The sequence below is a fragment of the Opisthorchis viverrini genome (genome assembly GCF_000715545.1).
Source record: "Opisthorchis viverrini unplaced genomic scaffold opera_v5_286, whole genome shotgun sequence".
NCBI classification, from domain to species: domain Eukaryota; kingdom Metazoa; phylum Platyhelminthes; class Trematoda; order Opisthorchiida; family Opisthorchiidae; genus Opisthorchis; species Opisthorchis viverrini.
Genome location: NW_008751933.1, coordinates 178,738 through 202,901, shown reverse-complemented (window position 1 = coordinate 202,901; position 24,164 = coordinate 178,738). Strand labels below are relative to the sequence as shown.

Here is a 24,164-nt window from a genome sequence, read left to right as displayed (position 1 = left end):
ACAGAGGTTTCCCAGTTTTGAGCTGCAAATGTTTTAATTCATCATCTGTGAAAGTTGAGGATAAAAACGGGTACTTCATTATTACGCTTTGGAAATTATTTTCCGAAATCACTGGCATTCTTAACCAGAAAGGAGAAGGTTGTCAACAGTGCATTAGTCACAGGTAAATATTTTTGCCTACAGAACGACTTTTGCGTTATGGATGCGCCAGAGGAGTAAACTTTTTTCGACTTATATTCTGCTCTATGAAGCTGTAGTCGGAGTCCTGGAAGAAACTGTTTGTTATTTAAATATTGGGTAACCAAAGCATTTTCAGTCCAGTACCAAGTGTAGCGGTCTGGCTGCAGATCTTCCGAAAATGGTTGTACACTATTATTTATTTTTTATAGAAAACGACGCGACGTAGAATGAATAGTACGAGGCAGAAAAATTTTGATTGCGATTGGCCAAATATCTCCAAATTTAGAAGAATAACGTGATTTCCTAAACGCAGTATAAAAGATCAATGCCTTGAGGAACGAAGATCCTTTCCGTGAAATTTCAAAAGTTAGGATTTCCAATCACCTATTGTGCCATTGTAACGGTGATACTACTGATGGGGAGGCATGCGAGTAGTATGCCTTTTTATTGTAAATTCGATTGAAAGGGAGATCTATTGCGGAGTTGCGGACTCGCTTTGTAGCATTTGCTTGGACTTGAGCAACACTTAATGAATATTTAGGAAAGTTGGGGGAGACACGTTCAAGAGAAGATGAGTGTTCAGTTTTTTTAATTAAGGTGCATGTGAGAGTTTTGCTTTCCTGTCCGATTGTCTGTAACTGGTCTAGTTGGTATTTTCTGATAAACAACTCCGGAGTGAAGGCATTCTTCCTTTCAGCAGTAATAACCATCGTTCTGTGCAAAAATCTTCAATATTCTAGGAAACGGTCTTAGTAGATTTAGCCATTCCCGACCAGCAAGCACATTTACGGAATATTGGCGAAATTTAAGAGGCTAGTATAATAAACCAAAAAATGCTTCCAGTTGATGTTTACTCCTTGGTTATCTGCGTTCCACTGTTGAAAACCGTGGATACTATTAGTAATTGTTTGCGTGAGAACAGCGACAATAATTTTACCTGCACTGATGAGCTGGGAGGGTTGCCCGGATGCAAACTGACGTCTAATTTATGTTTGGTGATAGGCAATATAGACGGTAGGTGGGATAGCAAGGGACATATTCATTGAGCCACTACTCGCTGGAGTTTTTACGGCACAGTATTATAAAACAGCAACGACCATTTTGTTCTTCACTGCGGGTATGTTGACAATAACTACACTGTAGAATCTGGCTCAATAAATATCCAGCGTCAGTACATCTTCGATCTACTTCATGCAAGAAGTAGAGAGGGGGCGAGATGGCTCAAGTGGTTAGAGCGCGAATTTACTGACTGGAAGGTCCGTGGTTCGAATCCCACCTCCGCCTCTCGACTTCCCCTGTCTAGGCTTGGGCAACCTGGCAGTACCCCAACACTCGTGCTCCCTTCGGGTGGCATGGCAGCTAGGCACCGGAAGGGTGCTACAGCTGAACGCTATCAAGAAGTAGAGAACCAGGTTGGAGTAATATGACCGTTGGGCTGTTTCCTGATTTACTAATATTTTTTTCCAAATGCAAACAGTAAAATGCGTATGGACACTCACGCATCTCATTTATCGTCGCGTGTTCTTCTTTAGCGGACAAAATTCAAACAATAAATAAACTTGTTCAGTGCTTTACATTTTAACGCTAAAGTACTTAAGTCGGGCACATGATTTAGAAATCCCGTTCAATGTAGATTTCAACTTGTCAGTCAAGCCACTATAAGCCGGAAAGCCAAAAAGCACTAGAAATATTTTTGATACTTATAGGGAATAAGTAGTATACCACCCCTTTTTTAATTGCGGATCGCTTCGAGCTTGCAACCTTCACACTTGTAGACTGAACATCTAGCCGTTCAACTGCGAGCGGCCTACGAGCGAAGTGATTAGTTCGCCCAAGATATACTCGTACAAATTCAGCTTTGAACTTCAATTTTAACCAAAAGATAGTGAGTTACCAAAGATTACAAATAATGGCATTGCAGGATTAATAGCGACGTGTTAGCAAAAGGTTACAAAATAGACCAATTTAAATACACTGATGGAGACAGCCATACCTGAAATATCTGTCGACCCCACTGTCTCATTTGAAAACTCCCCAGGGGTATGACCTGGCTCCGAAACCTCGCGAATTTTATACACGTAAGACGTTGAAGCAGAAAGGAACGCGAACGTATGGTCTAAAAAAGGTGAGAGAATTCGCATTCAAGTGGAGTCTTATTCATCACTTCGAATACTGTCACTTTCTATTCTGCTCAGTGAACCGCATTACACGACTATAGAGGATGACCATCAGTAGTGACTGGTTTAGTATACTCTATCAGGTTTATTGATCGATCGCATCAGTCAAATACAGCGGCGCCCAGATCGGCATGATTCGATTAGCTGTTCGCCAAACTGGTCTCGTAATAGTTTCTTAGCCTGGGGGTTCCATAGGTTTTTTCTAGTCATGATCTTATCTAGGACTATCACTCTCACATGGAACTGAATTTTGTGAATATTTGTTTGGCCTTCAAAACCCTAAGGTTTGTCACGTTGCACGTGATTTTCAGGTGACGAGAATTCATCCCTTCTCTGAGTACGAACAATTTTATTTATCCAATAGGTACCCACAAAATTCTTTATCGGTTGTTAACATACTCCGGGTTTCAAAGTTTAGGGCACCACTGTTTGGCCATATAAGTACTGTGCATGTGCTCATGGCTAATTGAGCATACACTGGTTTTTCTGAGGGAGATTTTTCTAAAAGGGTGCTGTGGGTCAGTGGTGTAGAATAATCATTTTCAAAACGTAAAAATTTGCCCTAACGGCAGAGGTATGGAAGAGTATCCATTCGGCAGAACAGAGGCTGAGTAATTTTCGTGATGTTGTGTGCACTGTTATCCAAATTTGACGGAATCACTGCCATAAATTTCTGAATATTCACAAATCTTGAAATAATCATGATGATTTAAGGGGGTTGTAAGAACAGATCAGCAGCAACTCATCCGGTATTCTGTCGAGTTGTTACTATTTCTGTCGATTAAGGGCACTTTGTAAGGCTCCATCATGAGTTGTTTTTCCACTACTAATCTGCAGCAATATTTATAAAGCCAATCCTTAAGCAAAACCAGATTCCTCACGTAAACATGAGCACAGGATTTATCTAGATTTCAACTGATTCTGCCGTTAATACAAAAACAGATGATGATTGAATATTTCGGTCTATTGCATTCCACCAGTTGCGTTTAATTTGATGTTCAAGCAGAATATCAATTCGATTGAAATTCGGGGACCATTCTTCCCCGATGAGTCCCAAAAACGGTAAAAATGACGATGGGCTGACGAAGGGTTTTCAGCAACTTTACGAATTGTCACATAAGTCAATAAATAAGTTGGTTTTAGTTTGCTTACGATTTCATGAAAATTGCGACATCTTTGAGTGTTCTGCTCAAACATGATGCACTGCGTATAAATGAGAACAATATGACTTCAATAATTGAACGTTCTTCCTGTAAGTGAAGTCAGTCTATGCCTAAAAACCAAGAAGTATAAAATAGCTGCTTCAGCCTCTATTGGGAATTTTCCCGTGCTAAAGAGTATCGAATCGGCTTCCTTCCGGCTACTGGTCAAACAAAACCATTTAAGCAGCGTTACTTGCTCTTTTATGCAGCGCAGCGGAACTTTGAATACAGGAAGCCACATTACCTGATCACATACTGACTGCTTGCTCGAGTGATGAATTTTCCCTGGGACGTTTGGCTCATTTTGTGACTCTTCATCTGAGTGGCGATGATTGAAGAACACAGAACAAAATCGCCAGTGTAGATAACTCCCAATCATCAGTCGCTGTTTTATTTTCGTCCGATGATTAACAAAGTAAATTTACGTGGTAAAAATATCACAATTAATGGAAAATCCGGTTAGTTTTTTGAGGTTACTTTTGGTCGGGAAACGTGAATACTTTATGTTACAAAATTTAAAACTCACCAGTCCTCTCAGATGGCACTTTGGTAATAGTTTCAAATCCTGGGTCATCAGTTTTTCGTTGGAAAATTTCATAAAAGAAGCGGTAGCACGACGCATTTGTCGTGGATGGTAGCCAGGCTAACGTCTGCGTGTTACCCGTGGTTTCAACTATGGTAGGTTGTCGGGGTGTTCCGGCCTCTGATTGAATCAAATACAAAAGAGATTTAACAAATTTTCGGTTGCAATGCAGCTAAGTTTGCAATTCCTATCTGGAAAACAAAATGCGTATGAGCACTCTGGTTCCAAGTGCTCAAATGTTCCTACAAAAATTGAAATCATGGTCTGAGCTCTTACAAATTACGACTGCTTTTACACATTTGAAAGTCTTCTAACGTAACCCAGAAAAAAAGGAAGACATGGTATATCTTTTCAGCGATGGTAGGGTTGCCTTTCATCAACTTAACGGATCGGTGTTTTCAGTCTCTTCAGTGGGCTCTCCCTCCTAAGCACCTCATATTTGATGAACGCACAACTACGAGGACTGATATTTCTGTCACTCACATGGGATCTACTGCTCGAGGGAGCGTAATCAAATCACTTCTAGCATGCCACACACTGTATGACTGCATTCTTCATTCTTTGCAAAACCGTTTCTCACTCTTCTCCGTGTGTTTAAAATTGCAAAAACCATTTTCGACTTTCTTTTCTACATTGGCCATAAATTATAGCTGGGACCATATTCATTTATTAGCCGAGCAATATCGGTGATTCTCTCGAACGCACACCGTCCGGTTAGCGTAACTTGTTTTTTTGTTGTCTCCATTATCTTGCCAGTCACATCACAATAATTCCTGTCCTTCAAAACTGACTTGGATAGCAGTGGCTCAAAAACTGAAGTGCCTTGACGGCTGACTATATCGTCAGTTTTTATTTATTGAATGGATGGTTATCTTCAGGTTAGTTGGGCCAGACTACTTCGTGCTCTTTCAGCGTTCGGATTTCATGACATGCTGGGCCTAGACATACTGACCCTTGCGGGACCGAAATCTTGAGCGAAGATCTGGAGTGAGTTAATCAAACCCTGGCTTATCTATGTATGTCTAATTTGCTATTGTGTCCTAGATGGTGTTTACAAGCGTTTATTATTCGACTGAACGGTATTATCCTTGGACTGTCGATCAATATTTTGGTAGGTGCTTGCCCCCGGGACTCCAGAACCTTGAAATAGGAATTTGCTATTATGTCCTAGATGGTGTTTACAAGCTTTTATTATTCGACTGAACGGTATTATCCTTGGACTGTCGATCAATATTTTGGTAGGTGCTTGTTTCCGGGACTCCCGATGCTTGAAATAGGATCCCGTTAGTAAAAATTCTCGGGATGAAATGCCTTTTTTGATTGATTGTTGGAGAGAAACACTATAGGTAATTACAAAAAGCCTCTCCTCCTAGAATAGCTGACGCAGAAAAGCAAGTTTGAATTAGGCAATGCGGCGAGTAGCATAGGGGGTCAAATGACAGATTATTGAATATGCTGTGGTGATCTATCTATATTTTGGTCTGGATAGGCCTTTCGACAATGCTAAAGGCATACATATCGAAACCGACACGCACTAACAATTCTGAGTTACTTATTCAGATACACATGTCTTCTGAGGGTTGAACGGTTTGGATGACTTAAAAAAATTTGATTCTTTATTTAACTAAACTGAGCTTGACAACAAAAATAACGTTTTCTCTCAAATTTGGAAATACAAGAATACAGCTTCGTCTCACCGAGTAAATAAGTATAAAGCAGGTCTAAATTAGTTTGCTAGATTCTCAGTCACTCAGCTTGACATTGTTAACTCGAAATCTATTTGACCTTACAAAATAAGCCCATGTCCTGCCTGTTCACCAAGATCTATCGTCAGTAGTGATGAACAAAAACAAAGAAGCTGTGGTGAGTGCAAATAGTCATTAGTAACAAGGTAGGGGGAGTGTAAATCACTCAAGTTTATTCACCTTGTGTTAACGAAAAATCAAATATGACGCTCAAACTGGAGCCATTCAGAGAGGATATCACTCTGTTCACACATATTCTCAGGATTTTAGACTCTAACGACAGATTTCCTTTGCAAATAAATTTTTGTGAATCAGCTCTAGAGAATAATTGACGAATGTGTAAGTTTCGTTAAAAAATTATGAAAAATTAAATGGTCTGTGACAATCTATCCCAAATGCTCTCACATCGCAAAGGGAGCACCTGGGGGAAAATATCAGCCTGACACATGAGGAAACAAGACACTTACTTGGTGTCTGTGGCATAACAAGGACACCTGAAGAGTAGTCGCTGATTTCTCCCGTTTTCTCATCCCAAGTCTGTACGTACACCATGTAGTTGGTGCATTGTTCTACCGATATGGTTGTCGAGGACAAATCGGATACGTTGTATCGCACAACGTACTTCGTATCAGAAATCGATGACGCGGTAACAAGGAACTTGAATGCAGCGACTTCCGGTGCAGTGATTGGTGGTAACCACCTTACACTCAACTGATCGGGTTCAAGAAAACTTGCGGAAACTCCCACAGGCGCTCCTGGTTCTGCAAAAATCAAAGAAAAACTATCTATTGAAAATTTATTTGCCGGAATGTAAAGGGTGGTTGTTCTCTGATGTGATGTTTCCAAATAGACGGATAAATCCTTATCACCAAAGGACATTGGATACATGTGGTGCCTCGCGCCCAGTCTTGCATCCTCTGTGCAAAAAGCAGTCCGCACAAAACGGTCAACATAATACAGATACTTGGTGGGAAAATGCAAATTTAGTAGGTGTGAGCAGTTCTTGAATAGGTTTTAAAGAAAATCTTTGAGTGAAGCTTATAAATACGGAAACGGCTACCCTCAAAAATCCCAACAAATCCAACCCAGTCGCATCAACAAATGTAGTTCGTCCCATGCTATTTTTACAATGAAAAAGCAATCACTGGTCGACATGAATCATGGCTCTTTTCTATCAACAAGTACCTAAATAAACCAAAGCGTCAAAGAACTACGACAAAATACGCAGCGCACTCAATGCATACATTTTCCCACTGAGTGCTCGGGCAACCTAAGCAAATGGAAAAACTCATTTTAATGTGGGGAGTGTTTGCTTTAGTTACAAATTTATCTACTGATTTTTTTTATAGAAAGACGTGGATCCTTAGGTAACGGTGGTACTACTGATGGGGAGGCATCGAGTAGTATGTTTTCTACTTGAAAATTCGCTTTGCCTCTCTTGAAAAGGCAGATCTATTGCGGCGTTTTGCGAAATGCCTTGTAGTATTTGCTTGGATTCGAGCAACAGTCAATGAATATCCACGAAAGTTCAGAAATACGCGTTCAAGTAGAAAGTGGATATTGAGTTTTTTAAAGGAGATGCGTATGAGAGTTTTGCTTCACTGTCCAGCAGTCTGTAACTACTCAGTTGGTATTTCCTATTAAGTGACTCCCTAGCAAAAACCTTCCTCTTTTCGCCTGCAGCTATTCTCTCTGAGCTCGTTATAATCCTGCGTTTTGGCTCGAAGGCTTCAAAACACCGATTCTCCACACTTCATTGGAACTTTTCACCTAAGCGGGAGTTAAAAGTAGGAAAGAAGCCATAACGAATAAACCGTTTAAAAAGTGCGTTGTTGGTTATTTCTTGGTCAAAGCAGCAGACAAACATACCACGCGTGGATACACCATCTCAACTAAAGGGCTCAAAGGAGTCTTTTGACCCTTACAATTTATGACTGAATTTAATAAATATTTGGCTGGATCATGAGCAGACGTTTGCGTTCATCCGGCATCGCAACTTGTGGCATAGATGTTCCATTCGTTTACGAACACAACCGAAAGCCTGTTCACTTAATGAAAACTAAACATAACAAGATTTACGGACTAAAAAAATAAATAATAAAACATAATAAGTACCCCGCACTTACTACGTGGTTTCGTCGTTAGGTTCACTCTCCCGATTAAATCCTTTAGGCCGGTATGTTTGTTCAACTTATGTAGGCTGTATTGATAGGTTTTCCACTCCTCTCCAACCTGAAAATCTTGCTCTTGTTTAAAAAAAACAACCAATGTTTGGAAATTGGTACAATTTTGAATTGCAAATGAATAACTTAAATAGTGGAATCTGGCTCACAAAGAGCAGCATTACCTAAAGTCTGTATTTTGTAACCGCTGATGTTGACATCTTGGAATGAAGGAATTATCAGAATTAGTATATGCACCTAAATCCCGATGGCAGAACACTGTAGTAATTTTTTTCCTGACGCTTGCACCAAGCGACCTTGTTCCGACTAACTTCATTCTAAGTTTATGAAATTTTTCACATTTCCAAGAAACAAAAGTATTTCAACAGAACCAACAAACTGTGTTTTGCCAGTGGGTCTGTTAAGCCAAGGCGATGCTTGTGGTAATCATTCACGTAAAACGCTAAACACCAAGTTGAGTGGTTCGTTTGGAGGAACTAAGTGAAACATTTAATTTACTACCTCTTCGCAAGTTTTGGAAAAAAGACCTTTCACCGAAAACTCACCAAACGATTCTCCGTAAGACAAATTGTGAGATTGGATAATTTTGTCAGATTCCTCTGTCTGCGTCACCTGGTACACATCCTCAGCACACCAGGAGTCATCGCCCAGTTCTTCCCAACTGATACGTTGCACAGTCGTGTCAATGTTCTCCGCTTTAATTTGTTTTATGGCGGCTGAAGGAGTAAACAAAAGCACAGAAGAAATAAATTTGATGCTGTCATTTTTGTGATTAACCAAATGTTATAGGAAGTGAACACCAACGAAACTTTCTGAGAGTTGTCCGTTTCCAAAGTCTAGTATTTTCGACATACATGTGTGGCCTTTGGAAAAAAGTTCTTGTCAGCAGTCTCCAGGTAATCTAAACGCCACTGACCGACTCGTTCGGAACTATGCAAGAACAGTCTGCGCATTAATTGAACCAGAAAGCTTGTACTGATTTGGTTTTCAAGGAAGCGGCTCTGCTTTTACCAACAAAATGAATGTCACTGCTATATAGCAGTCACAGTGGCATCCAGTACCGTCGACTACGATCGAATATGTTCATGCCGGTATTTGGTCAGCGATGAGTTCAAGCTGTCGACCAAAATCATGTGCAAAATGTATGTCTGTTTCAGCTTAATAGGCGTAGAATGGTTGCACTCTTAGAGCTATTTGAATACTTAGACGCCACTGAGGATTTTGCTGGTTTCCTTGCATTCCTGTCCAGATTGAAAGTGCTCAACAGAATCAATTAGTGCGTTTTTTTAAGTCCTTCCATCATATGGTAGCCACGTATAGATGATGCGCACCTCTCAAATGGGTACATGCAAAGACCAATCACCACAATTGGTCGTCCCTCATAAGACCTAGGTGACCATGATTTGGAAAACAATTACCTCTTCGAGTGGGAGCAAGTCATCCAACACACTAAACGGAGAAATTAATGTGAACATCAGGCATTTGAAAATTCGGCTAATCGTAAAATTGCACTGATCGTATTTCACACAATTCAGCCACAAATACTAGATCTCATTGCAAATCTGGTTAAATACCGGTTTCACAGGTGTAGGAGATTGACACAAACCCTAATGCAACATCCAAACGATGCACGAGGGCTGGGCTACTGCCAACATGCCCAAAGTTATCCTGGAGCAGCGGAGATGAAAAGTTCTGTTTTGCACCATGGACCATCCAAATAGTGCGCTTGCGCCTTAATCGCCAAGCTGTTTTAGGCTCTCATCCCGACAGTGATTTTGTTCGTTGTACATCAAGTGACTTTTCATCTGTTCGTCAAGCTAACATATTTTTCGTTTCTCGTCATCGGGTTATGTAGATTTATGCTTGTTTTCTTTTAGTCGTTGAAATCAATAGACTTATTCGGCGAGAAACATTTATGGACATGGCTGACCAGCTGACTTGCAGGAATCGAGTTCGAGTTCGGTCAAACCCAATTTGGTAGTGACATTTTGCACTTTGGGGATGGGTACAGGTTCAACAGAGTAAGCCGCAAAAATTCAAAACGATTTAAATCTCGAAAAGACTGCTCGCAGTGTATTCAGTGTGTCTTTGTCCGTGAAAAGACGTATTCGATTGGTGAACAAACGGTTTGAATGACGCTGCTACCCCACAAAAGTAGGACAAAAATATTCCCCGTCAGATGACAAAGCGCCGGCTTAGCTCAGCTGATGCATTGTGGTAGACGAGAAAATGACAATGTGTTTTGATGCAGTGCAGACGAACTCATTGAGACATTTGACAAATAATGAGGATACATGAATTTGAAAGACTCACGAACTGTAATTTGTGGTAGGCCACATTGAGTTTGGAACGAACATATTTAGACGCAAATCACAATGAAATAACACTTCTATTCTAAGAGGCGCATACAATATAACGACAGCCTAAACCTCGCCAGCTTGTGTAGAAAAATCAACACAAAGTTCGGCACCAACAAAGTGCTGAAATGTGCATCATCCACGATTCCGTTGTTTTCAAGCTTGAACGACTGTCGTTTTCATGAAATTCGGACGCAGTCAATGATTCAGCAATCTGATCCACCTGTGTTCTTACCTACGCTTTATTTTGGCCGCACTGGTGGCCGACTACGAGCCCCGAACTTGGAATATCACGCCATGTAGCAAATATAATTATTTCCCGATAGTTCCTTCAGGATGCGCTGACAACAGCATTACTAACGGCTCTTATTTACTTTTCACTCTGACCTACACATGGCTTCATCACACAATTCGGCACTAACATTCTTTTGGTTAGAATCACGTGTACCTAATTTCGCGTCATGTTTTCGGGGATGTTGCATCCCAAGACATTCTGCGATTTCTCTGAAACATTGTAGGTGATGCGAAAAATATGTTAATCAGACATAAGATGGTTCACGAACGAAACAGATCTGCCGGAATCACTGGTGTCCCTTCTGTGCTTTAAGCACCAGACTCTAAGGGAGAATTAAGCGGTCATTTATCGAGAAATTAAAAGGAAAACTAACGTTTTCGTGCAGAATACTGCTGTTGCACTTCTCACTAGTATTCCAACGGTTTCGAATTCTTTTATGCGTATATCTCTTTAAATATGGTTTGTTAGTCGATGCATTCCGTCGCTGAAGCTTGTCACTCCCCCTGGTTTGAAGGATAATCCTTCACTTTGTTCCCAATCTGTGCTGATTGCAATCCTATCTGGTAATTTCTTCGGCAAGATGTAGATATTCATTCCCGGATGTTTCTCTTATCTTCTTCATCTCAATCTATTCACACCAACTTGTCCAAAGTTTTAAAGTCGGTCTTAGACGGCTTAGATGGTTTGTTAAACCGCAAGGCGTTTATCCTTACGGCTAGGGCAACATCAATCTACTGGTGCCCTCCTAATGAAATACGAATAAGGCTTATGGACCCCGTTTTGAAAACAGTAGATGATGATAACTCAAAATGGTTTGACTTTTTCAGGGTTTTCTGCCAAAAACATCACCTCAAAGAGTCTGTTCTCAATCTTTTTACTTGTAAAAGAGTTTGATAGTATCCGAAAGTACAAAATCCTCTGTAACCAAAGGTTCACGGAAATCGTTATATTTTGTGAAATTCTGTTGCTCCAGTCTCATATTCAGAATACTGTAGAATATTATTTCGGTTGATTCCCACTTATTCTCCACTTCTGGATGAAAAACAAAAAAAAATCCCAAAATATTATCAACTTTTTCCTTCTGCCCCATGTGTCCAATTTTCAGGTATAATATATTCTTTTTTGCTCTTTCGTAAACAACACTATTGGTGAACACGTCACACTCATAATGATTTAGTCCTTGACAAGCACACTGATTCGTTTTTTGTTCGTTTTTTTTTGTCAGCGGAATCCAATGTTAGCATTCTGCTCCACGTTCTGTTGTTGCAAATTTTCATGTCGTTTAAATTTCCATACAAGTTTTACATGCATGCAGGTTTTACTTGCTGACGAAATGTTCCGAAAGGTCAATATTTCTTAGACGTCTTATCCGATAGTGTATCGCGAGTTGGAGAATATGAATCACGAAGTATCGTTAAAGTGACTTTCAAATTTCCTTTGGTACCGCGATGAATAGCCAAGCTGTGTTCGCACATAGATTTTCGGGAAGCATTACTTATTTTCAGGAAGTGAAAAATGCCGCACAGCATGTTACTGAATTATAAGTTTGGTCCTTCTAATTACCCTGTTGTTATTTTTTATTCATTTGCCGGATGACAGTGAAATTAGGTTCATCTTTAAATAACTTATGAATTGGTCGAAACACTCTGAGTTAAGGGATTTAAACGATCGGGAAGGGAGAGGATATGATGGAAAAATTCTAATCAAGTAGAACCATTGAAATAAAAGAGCGCCATGTTCTTCAAAGGCCCGCCTCCTGTGGAAGACACCGCAGTAAGTTAGCTTGTGACCTAATCACTTATCACAGCTTAATCAGGTCGACTGGCTCTCAGTAGCCAGGTGCCACTAGCATACCAGCGGAAATAAAGGAAAGGTTGATGGGCGAAGCATTTTGGTGTCAGAGAATTAACAGAAAAAAACTTGATTAGCAAAAGGCGTTTTCCTGATTAGAAATTTTTTGTTCAATGCTGAAGATTACAACAATGTGCCATATTCCTTTGAGTGCATCTGTAGAAAATTTACTCGCAATTTCGTTTCAACTATCAATTGCTTTAAAGTTAAAAAAGAAAGGGCCTGAGGATTTTAGATTCGCTAATTTTCCTTTGGGCCAAGTTATCGTCGGACTGAGAAACCGCTTCTATCTCATCTCCTATCAGAAATCCTCTAGTCTTGGCTGAACGACTTTTCTACGGGAAGCTGATTTGCTCGAATTTGATTATATTTGTAAAAGCCGGAGGATCAGCAAAATACTGTCATCATTCTCATCCTAAGTTTACTATCATATATCAAAGTTTATGCACATTTCCTGGACATAACTGCAAAGAGAACACTAGGTCAAGGCTCCATTCATTTCAGGATTTCAGGATGGCTTCGACCTTCCATTCGCCCAACGGTTGATTTCCTTTTTCACACAACCAAATAGTACAACTTGTACTGTTGCTGCAAGCTATTACCTGGATCAATTCTCAAATTTCGCCCTACGTTGACCGTTTTAGGAGCAGAAGTCGGAGGCTTACTGCTTTAACTGTCTCAAGAGCCCGCTCGTTCGATAGGACAAAAAAGAGTGCAGCCAATAAAGAATCAAAACGCATGTCTGTTCTTTGTGGCTCATCCCTCACTTATCGGAAGTCAGCTTATTGAGTCATCCTTTATTTACACAATGTGCAACCGTTGTTCGTTTTTTTATATGGACATACGGTGCCCAAAAATCGATCGATATTTCCATATGCTGATTTTCGCACCATTCGCTAAAAATGTAACCTGAATAATATGCCAGTCTCCCATCAGTTTGTTTGTTTGTTTGGACCAAAGCTGTCACCGATTATAACAATAATGACGTTTATGTATTCAGGATTCTGGAAACAGTTACTACATAAATGTTTGGCTGAGTCTAGCGCGTAAGATGACCGGAATCTAGGTTGGTTGTTCACCCTGAGAGTAAACCAGCCTCCACTGTGCTAAAATTCAGAAGGCTTAACTCACATCTGATTCCTTATAGCTGAAAGCCCTCAGATTATGGTTCTATTCTGCCACAGTTAGTTGTATAATGACGCTATATCAATAATTGTATATAAGAGTGGTAGCCAATAGTAATGCATTACTATTCATAATACCATCACAGTTTATTATTTTGAACCCTTAAGTAAAGAAGCATCCCAGATAAAAAAACTCACCCGTTTCTATGCAAAAAGATTGGAAGAAATGAAAAGCAAGCAACATGGTCACAAGTTGCCTTTTGGAACACTGTGCTCAGCAAAAGGAATTTAGCCCAAATATAATCATTACCTCATTAGTCTGTGAAATAAGGCCACCAAACATAGGTCTGCCCCATTTTGGACCCTGTATCTGTAACCTGAAACGGTGCATATTTTGCTCACATTTATGATGATAAAATTTCATGGCTTTATTAAAAAAATATGCTGATGGCTCGGAATAACGTCAAAATGTCTCAGTTGCTCTGGAGACGATTAAGGCACAACGTACTGCAGACCACTAACTAACTGTCTTTTCACTAGCACGATTGGAACATAATTTGATTGGTTTCAAACAGATTTAGGTGAAACAAAGGTGAATAAATCACTCGAAAAGGCAAAGAGCTTTGTAAAAAGTACAACATTTTCTACTGCTTGTAGGAAGTTGTTCACCAAAGATATTCTCACATAGCGTTTCTGTGTGGATTTCAAACTGTCGAGGAAGGCGAAGGAAAAACTGTAAAACTGTATGACTCTGCAAGCTTCCTAGTTTAATGTAATCCATTTGGTAAGTTTTCCTGTAGTATGTGCTGTTCATGCGTGGGAAACCAATGATTCAAGTCAGTTTCTTAAAGAAGCCTACTCACAAGTTTGCTAAGGCCTCCGCAACAGTAAAAAACTGGTTTAGAATAACATAAATGAATAAATCAGAATCCTATGGATGATATATTAGGCTAAGATTAAGTTGAGTCTATCGTTGAGACCCAGTTTTTGTGAAAATGGTGCGGGTTGCCCACTTTCTAAAATTTTTGTTTAAGAGAAAAATATGACTGACAAAGACAGAAGAACAGTACTTATTTGATGCGCTCAAATCAGTTAGACCAAACCGGTTATGAGCCACCAAAAAGATTTCAGCAACCTCGCGAGCAGTTGCTCTGAATGAAATATACAGCAATTTCTCAAGTATCGTATTAGCTGAACCATATGGTCGCATTTGTGCAAGACCTACACTTGTGAATAGGTTCACCTGGGGTCCAGCTGAGTGTCCGGTTAGATTTTTTTTATCATGTAAGTAAGTCTAGTTTGCAATTTTTATTTCACTTTTATGTTCATCAACTACTTCACGTCGTCTGACAGAAATCTACCGGTACAAATTTGAATACGCCATCAGTGGCTAGTTATTTTTGTGAACTATATTTGTGTTTGTATCTGAGGCACACATAAGACATCCAAATCAATCACCTCTTGAAAGTAAACATTCTAAGTAAACGCCAGGATCACAGCAGGCATCTTCAGCTAAGACAGAAGCATCAAGAGCAGGACACTAAACGGACGAGGTGAATGGGCTACAAAAGCCATTCTAATAAAGTCTTCAAGTGTTGTCTAGACGGAGTTAACTACTTATACGGTTGCTGAAAAAAAACCTCGGAGGACGACGACTGGCTTTGCAGTCATAGAACTCATCAGGTGGGCACAGTTTTTGAGTTTTCGTTAAACTTTTGTTCTACTTGAAACCAAATCGAAAGTAGCGAAATTCTTTGCTGTGTATAAGAATTTGACCCTAACTAGAGACTCAACTTTATTAGATCGAGTCACACGTTCATGGTGTTCCACTTCAACTGAGATTATCCAGCGCAGCCACCTCATATTTCGGTTGGTACGATATCTAGGATATCGTATGTGAGATGAATAAGCACATGGAGTATATCCTTTTCAGGTGATGGTTATTATATAGAAGTACTTGTTAGTTTTCTACCTGACTACCTTTGGAGTAAGACAAAATATGCGGGCTTTCTTACCTAGCTCTCTACACTAGACTTGAGCTGTGATAACGACGAAAAAATGGCAATGAAAAAATCTGTGTCCAACCGACGAAGCAGATTTACAACCGTCGTGGAAACCATTAAACACGTGAACTCACTTTCAAACGATCCGTTAAGTAGGATAAAATTTGAAGGACTTCTGAATTCACCGGCAATAAAATCCAGGTATACCAGGTAGGACGTGCATGCTGAAACCCGAAATTTTGTGTACTCAGGCAAACCTGGTTCATCAAGTATGCTTCTCCTTAGCTCGGTTACATCCGATTGGGCAACGACATCGAAAGTTGATCCATTGGAACATCCCAAATCCCAAAAGATCATGACTTCATCAACTTCAGTCCATGTGATAGTCAGATTTGGTGTGGAACGAGGTCCTATAGAACATATGAGGAAAATGAAAAATAGACGCCTGTGACTTTTCTCCTCTCTCTCTGCCCTCCCATCGATTCGTCGATTTATGTACTCCCGTTTCACTCAACAACGCGAAAATATCTGATCATTCTAAACACTTCGTTGTTCGTGCTGATGCCAGTCTTGGCCATTTTTTCAATTTGACTTGGTCTCATTTGCGTTATAAGTGTTGTAAACACTTTTAGATGAGGGATTTTGATGTGACCCAAGCAATCGTGAACAAGGTTGACAAATGGTAGACATAATGATTCGTCGAGAACTTTTTCCGCCCCTGACAGTTTCATTTGTCTGCTGTACTTCAGAAGTCATCGCAAGTCAAAAGTGCTGCTTATTGGCAACCAAACTCTTAAATAAATACCTGACCCACTCATTTCGGCCAGAAGATCAGCAGCATAGATAACACAGCTGTTCTACTGCTTTCTTCCCAATAGAGAGAAGAAGGCAGTTTTACTTGTTATCACATTGTTATCTGGGTTAATTACAAAACTCACGGTTAATTAGGCTAAGTTCCCTCGGGCATCATTAGCCTTCGTTGGAAAAACTAGACTATTGCAAGGAACTGTGCCTATAATTTGTAACAAATATTTCATTGATTTATAGTGTACCCGACGCTTTCCTACTTTGTGTGAAGGTACAGCTAAGAACGTATCCTTCATGATCCAAAAAAATTAACATCAATTTATCATTCTCCTCGGACTCTGATACTCACCCTCTTTGCACTTTAGCCTATTTCTAAGCCATAAGTATTGGACACTGAATAAAACGCATTCCTGCTTACATTTTCACCGACGTCTTTTGCCATTTGAGGATCCTGTAGAATGGCAAAAGGTATTCAAACGATAAACCTGCCGANATACTCACCCTCTTTGCACTTTAGCCTATTTCTAAGCCATAAGTATTGGACACTGAATAAAACGCATTCCTGCTTACATTTTCACCGACGTCTTTTGCCATTTGAGGATCCTGTAGAATGGCAAAAGGTATTCGAACGATAAACCTGCCGAAACTGTAACCCACTTGTATTATACCAGATATTTTTTTTCAATTAGGAGCCATTCTTGTCGTTTTTCTGTGGAGAATGCGCAATAGGAAAACCCGTGGAAACTTCAGGGCGAGTTTTATCCCGTATCGAGGTTACTAGTGCAATTTCGCATGCTTAAAATGACCACACAACATGTTCCAGTGCGTGAAACTTTGACATTTCACCACATAGTGCACTGGTTCCAAGGTGGCCAATATTACTTCTAATATATACAGTTGTCCAGACTCAGCGAAATTCCAAATCCAAGGTATTCCGACGGTGAAAGACTGGGAAGTGGCAACATCTCTGTGTTTGTTCTAGTGTCACAACCCTTAACGGAATAGGCTACCTTGACTACCTTTAAAACGCTGGCTGGCTCCAGGATGTCTGTTGAATCAGCAAACCAGCGGGCGATAAATGCCAAATTTTTGAGCTTCCTTGAAATGAAGAACGAATGTTCATGTTTGCGAATCTCTTTTTTTACAGGTGACAGAGTCCCATGACTGTGATTGAGGTGGTATACCAATGCGATGAAAATTACTTAGTCTACCAAGCAGTACGATGCTACAATGAACTTTTAATGAACGCCCTCTGAATTGCCGACTGCTTCTAACTGCTTCCAAATAGATGCCGGAAGGCTTATTAGCTAGAGAGCATCATGGATACAGGGTGCTCAGTTTTAGCATGTGACGGCTCGGCGCAAGCCGCGTGTGACGCTACACTCCGCACTCAGGTTTTATAGTTCCCTATTGATCCACAAAACCGGTGTCATTCAACCATCTTGCCGCGGTTGAGCCGTGGCCTTTCGCTCAAATTTAGTTTAGCATTTTGATGTTCACTTTCCCTCATCTGCCTTGTAATGGTTTGATATTGTAGGCATGTTTTTTCTGAATGAGGGAACGTATTCACCGAGCCAATGAGACATCTAGTCCGATTGGATATCTTTCATTACATTCAACAAAGAAAGCAAAAATGTTTCCAGAAAGCTAGTGCTAATTTCTGAAGTTTTCATCCTCCCATGAATTTGATGGCTCCTAACATTTGTTCTCGTATCGATTAAGAAATATTTAGTTCCTCAACCGTTCTATTTGTTTTACTGGCTATATCCTAAGCTGATAAATCTCAGTGTTAATCAGCGTCCAAGAACTCCTTTTACAGCACTGGGTCAAAACTGTTAGTTTTGGTGATTCCGACGGAAATGTGATGAAGAGTTCACGATTCTTTTCGGGTAAATTTCTTTGTGACACCGAAAGCACCGGTTATTCTTGGGCTGTTGTCTATTTTACGGAGTCCGATGGACCCGAGAGAGTCTACGCTTCTCACTGGACAATGAATTCAGTGAGCTTTATCATCGCTTCACAGGGTCGAATATGTCAACCAGTGGCCAATTTACGACTCCGCTTCAACCAAATCTGTCTTAGATCCTGTGCACTATATCTACACTCATCAATAACGTCTCGAGTTTTCGGTCGGCAAAATAGAACGTATTTGAATTTCCTTATCTTAAAGCAGCTCGGCCCCTGTCTGTACTCTGGTATCATTAGAGCTGAGATAGGTTTTCCAGTCACATTTCACTTACTCTACCACATTTCTCGAAGTCATTCATGAAATCTACCGAAATTCTACCGAGTGACTGTTACCTCATTCAAAATATCTTTTCTTATTGTGGTTTATCCAGTTTTCGGTAAACTACCAAACAAAGGTCAGCATATTGTTATTGTTTACTGCACATCGATTGGTACTGCTCAGATTTGTTTTTGGTTCATGTTAGAACAAACATTTATTGTGGCGTCCTCTGTAGGTTTTTCACTTCATATTTACACATTTTTCTGCGGGTAGCTTTCCACCTGCTATTACGAGCAGGTGATCTTGTGATCTCAGATCACAAGAAGGTCGATCCGCTTGTTGGCTTCCTGAAGTCGTCTGGTGAGTAGAGCGCTCTTAAAATAGTCTGACTGGAAATAAATCTTTCACCTATTCATTTCCAAAGTGGCAGGTGTGGAATAACCTAGTCGATAACCCCATACCATATAGAAAGGTATATTTCCCTCTTGTGAATTCCACTTTGGTTTCTGTCAGTCACTTACTTTGTAGATCCATCCTCATTTCGGTGGTCGCAGAGAAATTGGTTCTACCGTCTATCATGTTCTTGGTGTAAACCCGATATTCGTAGGTTTCACAGATGTTTGGAGCTTCGAATAACTCCTCTAAAAAGTGGAAACCATGTATGACCAAAACCATAATTGTAAGACTCGTAAACAACCGAAATTTCTAAATTTTGCTGACGATTTTAAAAGGTAATTTTGCAATTCGAACCTCTAAAATATATTTTTGGAAGTTGGATTTGTCAAACAGTACAGTGGTGCATTGGTAGCACTTTTCAAGGCTGGTTTTCTCCAGTCGAGAAATCCCTGTTCATATATTTCCGCACACGGTACCTGATGAAGATAGGTGAGCGGAAACAAATGGATGTTTTTGGTTATTGCATGGAATTAGGGCATCGTCCTTATTTTTCACCTCATAATTCCTGGATTTCGGATGAGTTCGCGACGTGTGAGCCAAGAGTGATTGATCATTGGTTTTCCTGTGCGCGGAGGCACATTTATGCCCGACTCAAACCCTCTGGTTCACTTCTCCAGTGCATCTATGGAAGTAACAACCACCACGAGGAGATGCCTTGTGTTTGTCACAAAACGATGGGTAAAGCATGTTCTTTTGAACATCCTTCAAGTAAGTCTTCTAATTATTTATGCTCGATGGTTTCGGAAACCAACCTCTCATTCCACCGGTTCTTGGAATCTGTATTCTCAAAGCAATCTTGAGGAACTCGCACGAACTCAAAACTTAAAAAAATAGGAACCTAGCTTGCCGTCGTAGAAATGAACTGGTACTTTTTGGAGGAACGTCTGGAAACGCAGACGGAGAGTGTCACCTGTGGTAAAGTACGTTTCCTGAGGGAGAGGTGCGGGCACTCTTGTTGATCAAAAGTTGCAGAGAAGCATCATTGTTTAATTTTGGAATAGTGTGCACGTTTTGAGAAATAAGTCGCAAGAAACGGAGACGTACTGAAGCGCAAAATTTGTTGTTATTCACGATGGATGGGATGACTTAACGTGAGGCATTTTTTTCACTAGACAATAAACCCATTTATTATATCACGTCGGTTATTTTGGTAAGGACATAAGTAAAGACGCCTAGCACGTGTCAGTGAAGGAAATCTCGCGGCCAGTTACAAATTGCGGGTTAGTGAGGATGCGTCGTGTGACACCGCAAACCTTGTGGACCTATCGATATCCACGACCAGGCTGGACGGGGACACCTTTACCGGTTTAACATGACTGACCAGAATATCACGAACAGAACAATACTTTCAGCTACATACACACTGATAGAATTAAGCTAGCACAGGGAATGTTCAAATGCCTACTAGAACGTTCCACGGCACAAAGCCACACGAAAGTAGAAGCTGCCTTAACAAAACCACGACTGTCAGTGACGGTATCATGGGTACTCGAAACAGCACATCCCAGGCAATATGCATTTCCTGTAGACTTGAACGATATTTCATAGCAAACGTTTCACTATCATAAGTGTGAAAACTAAATAGTACGGACGGACAACAAGGCGGGAGGTTCTGTCCATGAATTCTCAACAGCCCTGATGTTTGATACGTCCTGCTTAGTGAAAACAATGTTTTACTCAAACGGATGGACCAGTTGTCTCAAAATTCACCAGCAACGCTGGATATGGCTAAACTGACCAGCGTGGTACCACAAAATAGGATTAGTGACAAGTGAAACCTAACGAGCAATGTAAGGATGAGCTGGCACAGTAGATGTTGCCCATCGTGGTTCACCAAATGTTCCCATTTCAAGGCTTCTGTGTCTACGCAAACTACCCCCAAAACCTGTACATAATGCAACCGTCAGACCACTTAACTGGGTTTGGTCGAATGTGCCGACTAGTCGCTGCAATAGGCTTAGTTGGAACAAACATTAACCCGTAAGGTACTGGAGTTGGTAGTTCGCAATTAGAGGCAACTAGAACATAAGGTTAACGGAAACTCGGTGACTGCGCCAAATTGACGACCCCCATGAAGGACAAAACTGGTCATGAGCTGTCAAAGAGTTTTCAGCAACCTTGTGAGTAGTCTCTTTTATGAAAGGCAAAGTAAAGCCTTTATTAAGAAATTAAAAGACTGCGCCAGCTATATGGTAACACATGGCTGTCGTTTGTTGCCCGTATTTCAGTCATATATTTTTCGTGCCTCGGAATTGCCCATCCTAAGCAGTTTTTTCCTGCAACCAAGCCATTGCAAATTGCTAATCATCCATACAGTGGATTCCTTCGGATACATTAAAGTTCATTCGCGTCAATCAGACATCCAATGACTATTTGGCGCACTCTTAGAATGAAAGGAGTCCCATCATGTGTCGAGCATGCATTCGATGACACACATTTTGGTCTTGACTGGCCTCTTTGGCGAAGATGCCTCGCACACCCAGGACAGTTTATTTGCGTCAAGGGATGTCATTGGTTTTTTACTTCCCTCCAACTTAGGCCATTCGTCTTGTCAACACATCAAGTCTGAAGTCCGCCACAAAGAGTTCCAAGGAGGTCGTGCTTTGTGATGAGAGAGTCCGAAGCATCATACGGTCTACTTCACTGACCCAACTTGAGCGTTGTTCACCGATTTGACTAAAAGCGATAACTGACCACAAATGCATTGTCTCCAGTAGGCTTTAGCACTCACGGTGTAGTTAAACTCATGGCATTACCACCGGCACCGTTTTTGGATGTGTAAGTAGGGGATACCCACTGAATCACAAAAACAAGCAACCGGGACCGTGCTACAAAATTCATTTTCCCGGCAATTTTGCTTGCGTGGTTTTCTAGTCAATATTTGCACGCATGGAAACAGAAAACAGCGGATTACTTCGAACGTAAACCTTTCCGAAAACAGGCATAAAGGACATACTACCTCTACTTGGCCGATCCGTCTGAAAGTCAATTTGAACACCATGAAACCACATTTTCGTGCGCAAAAATGGGTTTTTAGTGGTTCTTTCGGTACTGGAAAAGGTTTTGCGAATTCTAAACTAACTTTTTCATAGGCTTGATGTGTTATGTTACCCAATCCTTTATTCGTTTATTTGTTCTTTGTTCTTGATTTGCAACCAGCAGATTGATCAACTTCCCTTGTTTTATCTGACAGGTTCCTTGCCAATCTGCGATACGTTTTCGTCTCAGTTTCTTCAGTTCCTTTGGCTTTTTGCACTCGTCCTATAAGCAGATTCCCCCATATGTTCAGTTTTTTGTGCAAGCAAGCAGACTATGGTGGATGCGTTACTCTTCATTGGTCTGTTAGCCAAGTCTATTCAATCCGGTTTCCATCCATTCCCTGTTATCATTTTACGCTAAAAAGCCCAACGACACTATGCAGCTTATTCATTCTTTTCGATAATCATGAGTAGTATGCATTTCACGAGCCCCAGAGAGTTGGAAAACCGGGGTCGTCGAGTCAGTGGTTCAACAGTTAACCGTCCAGTCACAAGTAGCTGATGTTTTGAGTGGCTCTTACCGAGACAGAAAGTGGTGGCGCTTTTTCTTCAATCGAAGAAACGACATCACCTGGTCACTTATTGCCTGAATGATTGAATGCCCATCTCCCACAAAGGTTTCACTCATCTTGTGAAATCACTCTTCCTTTGGGCCATACATAGGTTGATGTCCGAGTGTGAGAGTGTTCTGACGCTTGCAGCCAAAAAGTCACATCTTCAGCTGGTTCCAAAGTTTCTGGATCTCATCAAAGGACTTTCTCAAACTTCGATCAATATACAAATGACGCGGATGAAATATATCACCACTAGATGGGTGAAATGTCCGTGTGATGAGTAGTAACTTGAGGAGTCAGTCACTGAAGAATGAAGGGCTACGTATCCTTCCTGAGTGAGAGTTTAGCACAGAGATTTTAGCCACTGAACGACAAAGGTGTCAGCACCAGCTCACAGAGACGCGTGTAGGTACGATCAGACATTTGAGGACAGAACGCGCAAACGCACTCCTGCCTGCAACTGTGATAGTAAATCTTCGGAAATCGAAGCTGAAAGCAAGTGCACAGAACCACTTGCATTAAGCAAGCGCACACAACCATCTGCATTGGTATGCCGAAATGTGATAGCTCAGTCAAGAGTTTTTGTTCTGTGTTCTTGTGTTCTAAAAGTGTTTCCACTCCTGAAATGAACCCCCTAGTTAGCCCACCCACTTTGCTGTGAATCACGTTTTGGCGCCAAATACTATTAGCCTCTTCCCTAAATTCGTCTGAATTCTACTGGAGTAGGCCGGCGGACTTCTATTGTTCCTATAAGTTGTACCTGGATAGCATCTTTGTCAATGTGGCCGTAATGAGGATTAGGCGCCTAGCTGTTTAAAACGAAGTAAATCTACTGGAATGTAGAAGGCACTTACCAAAATCAAGTTGAATATCTTCCTTTTCTTGATTCTGCTCTGAGGGGACATGCAAATAATTCACGTGCCCACTGTCGTCACCCTTGGCCCTTTGTTCAATCACATAGAGATACGAACAATTACAGCTAATTTTGGGTACGTTCCACGTCACTTTCTGTAGTCCAGGTGCAACGTTTTTTACTCGAACATTCAAGTGTTGTTCAGAGGAAATGTCTGAAAAAGATGACACAAGACACGGGCATGGTGAATAATGGGTAAACCTCACACGGGAATCGCATCTCAGTGGACAGAACCGTTGTAAATGGCATCTTGTTTCCACGCGAATGCATGTTAATCTCTCTGTGACAGACGCGATTCACAACAGAAGCCTGATTTTCGAAGTTTTGACAGAATCCGTCATTCCCTCCAGAAATAGCCCTGAAAAAATTATCCACATTCTCATGTGTGAGATGATGATGATGAGATTATCAAATGAAATACTGTTATCAGCTGGCACAGAAATCCAAACACGGTCGCCGCTAATCAAAC

General features: G+C 40.8%; 1 protein-coding gene across 1 annotated transcript; it reads right to left on the bottom strand.

Annotated features, from left to right (window-relative positions):
• Positions 1–97: 97 nt before the first annotated feature.
• On the bottom strand, positions 98–23,849 carry T265_14836 (hypothetical protein; the record flags this gene model as incomplete). The annotated part of the gene is made up of 8 exons (XM_009175492.1): positions 98–119; positions 672–906; positions 1,431–1,563; positions 6,355–6,648; positions 8,616–8,786; positions 15,835–16,209; positions 19,256–19,375; positions 23,637–23,849. Coding segments are annotated over 8 exons (1,560 nt in total), but the record flags the coding sequence as incomplete, so codon positions are not given.
• Positions 23,850–24,164: the final 315 nt, after the last annotated feature.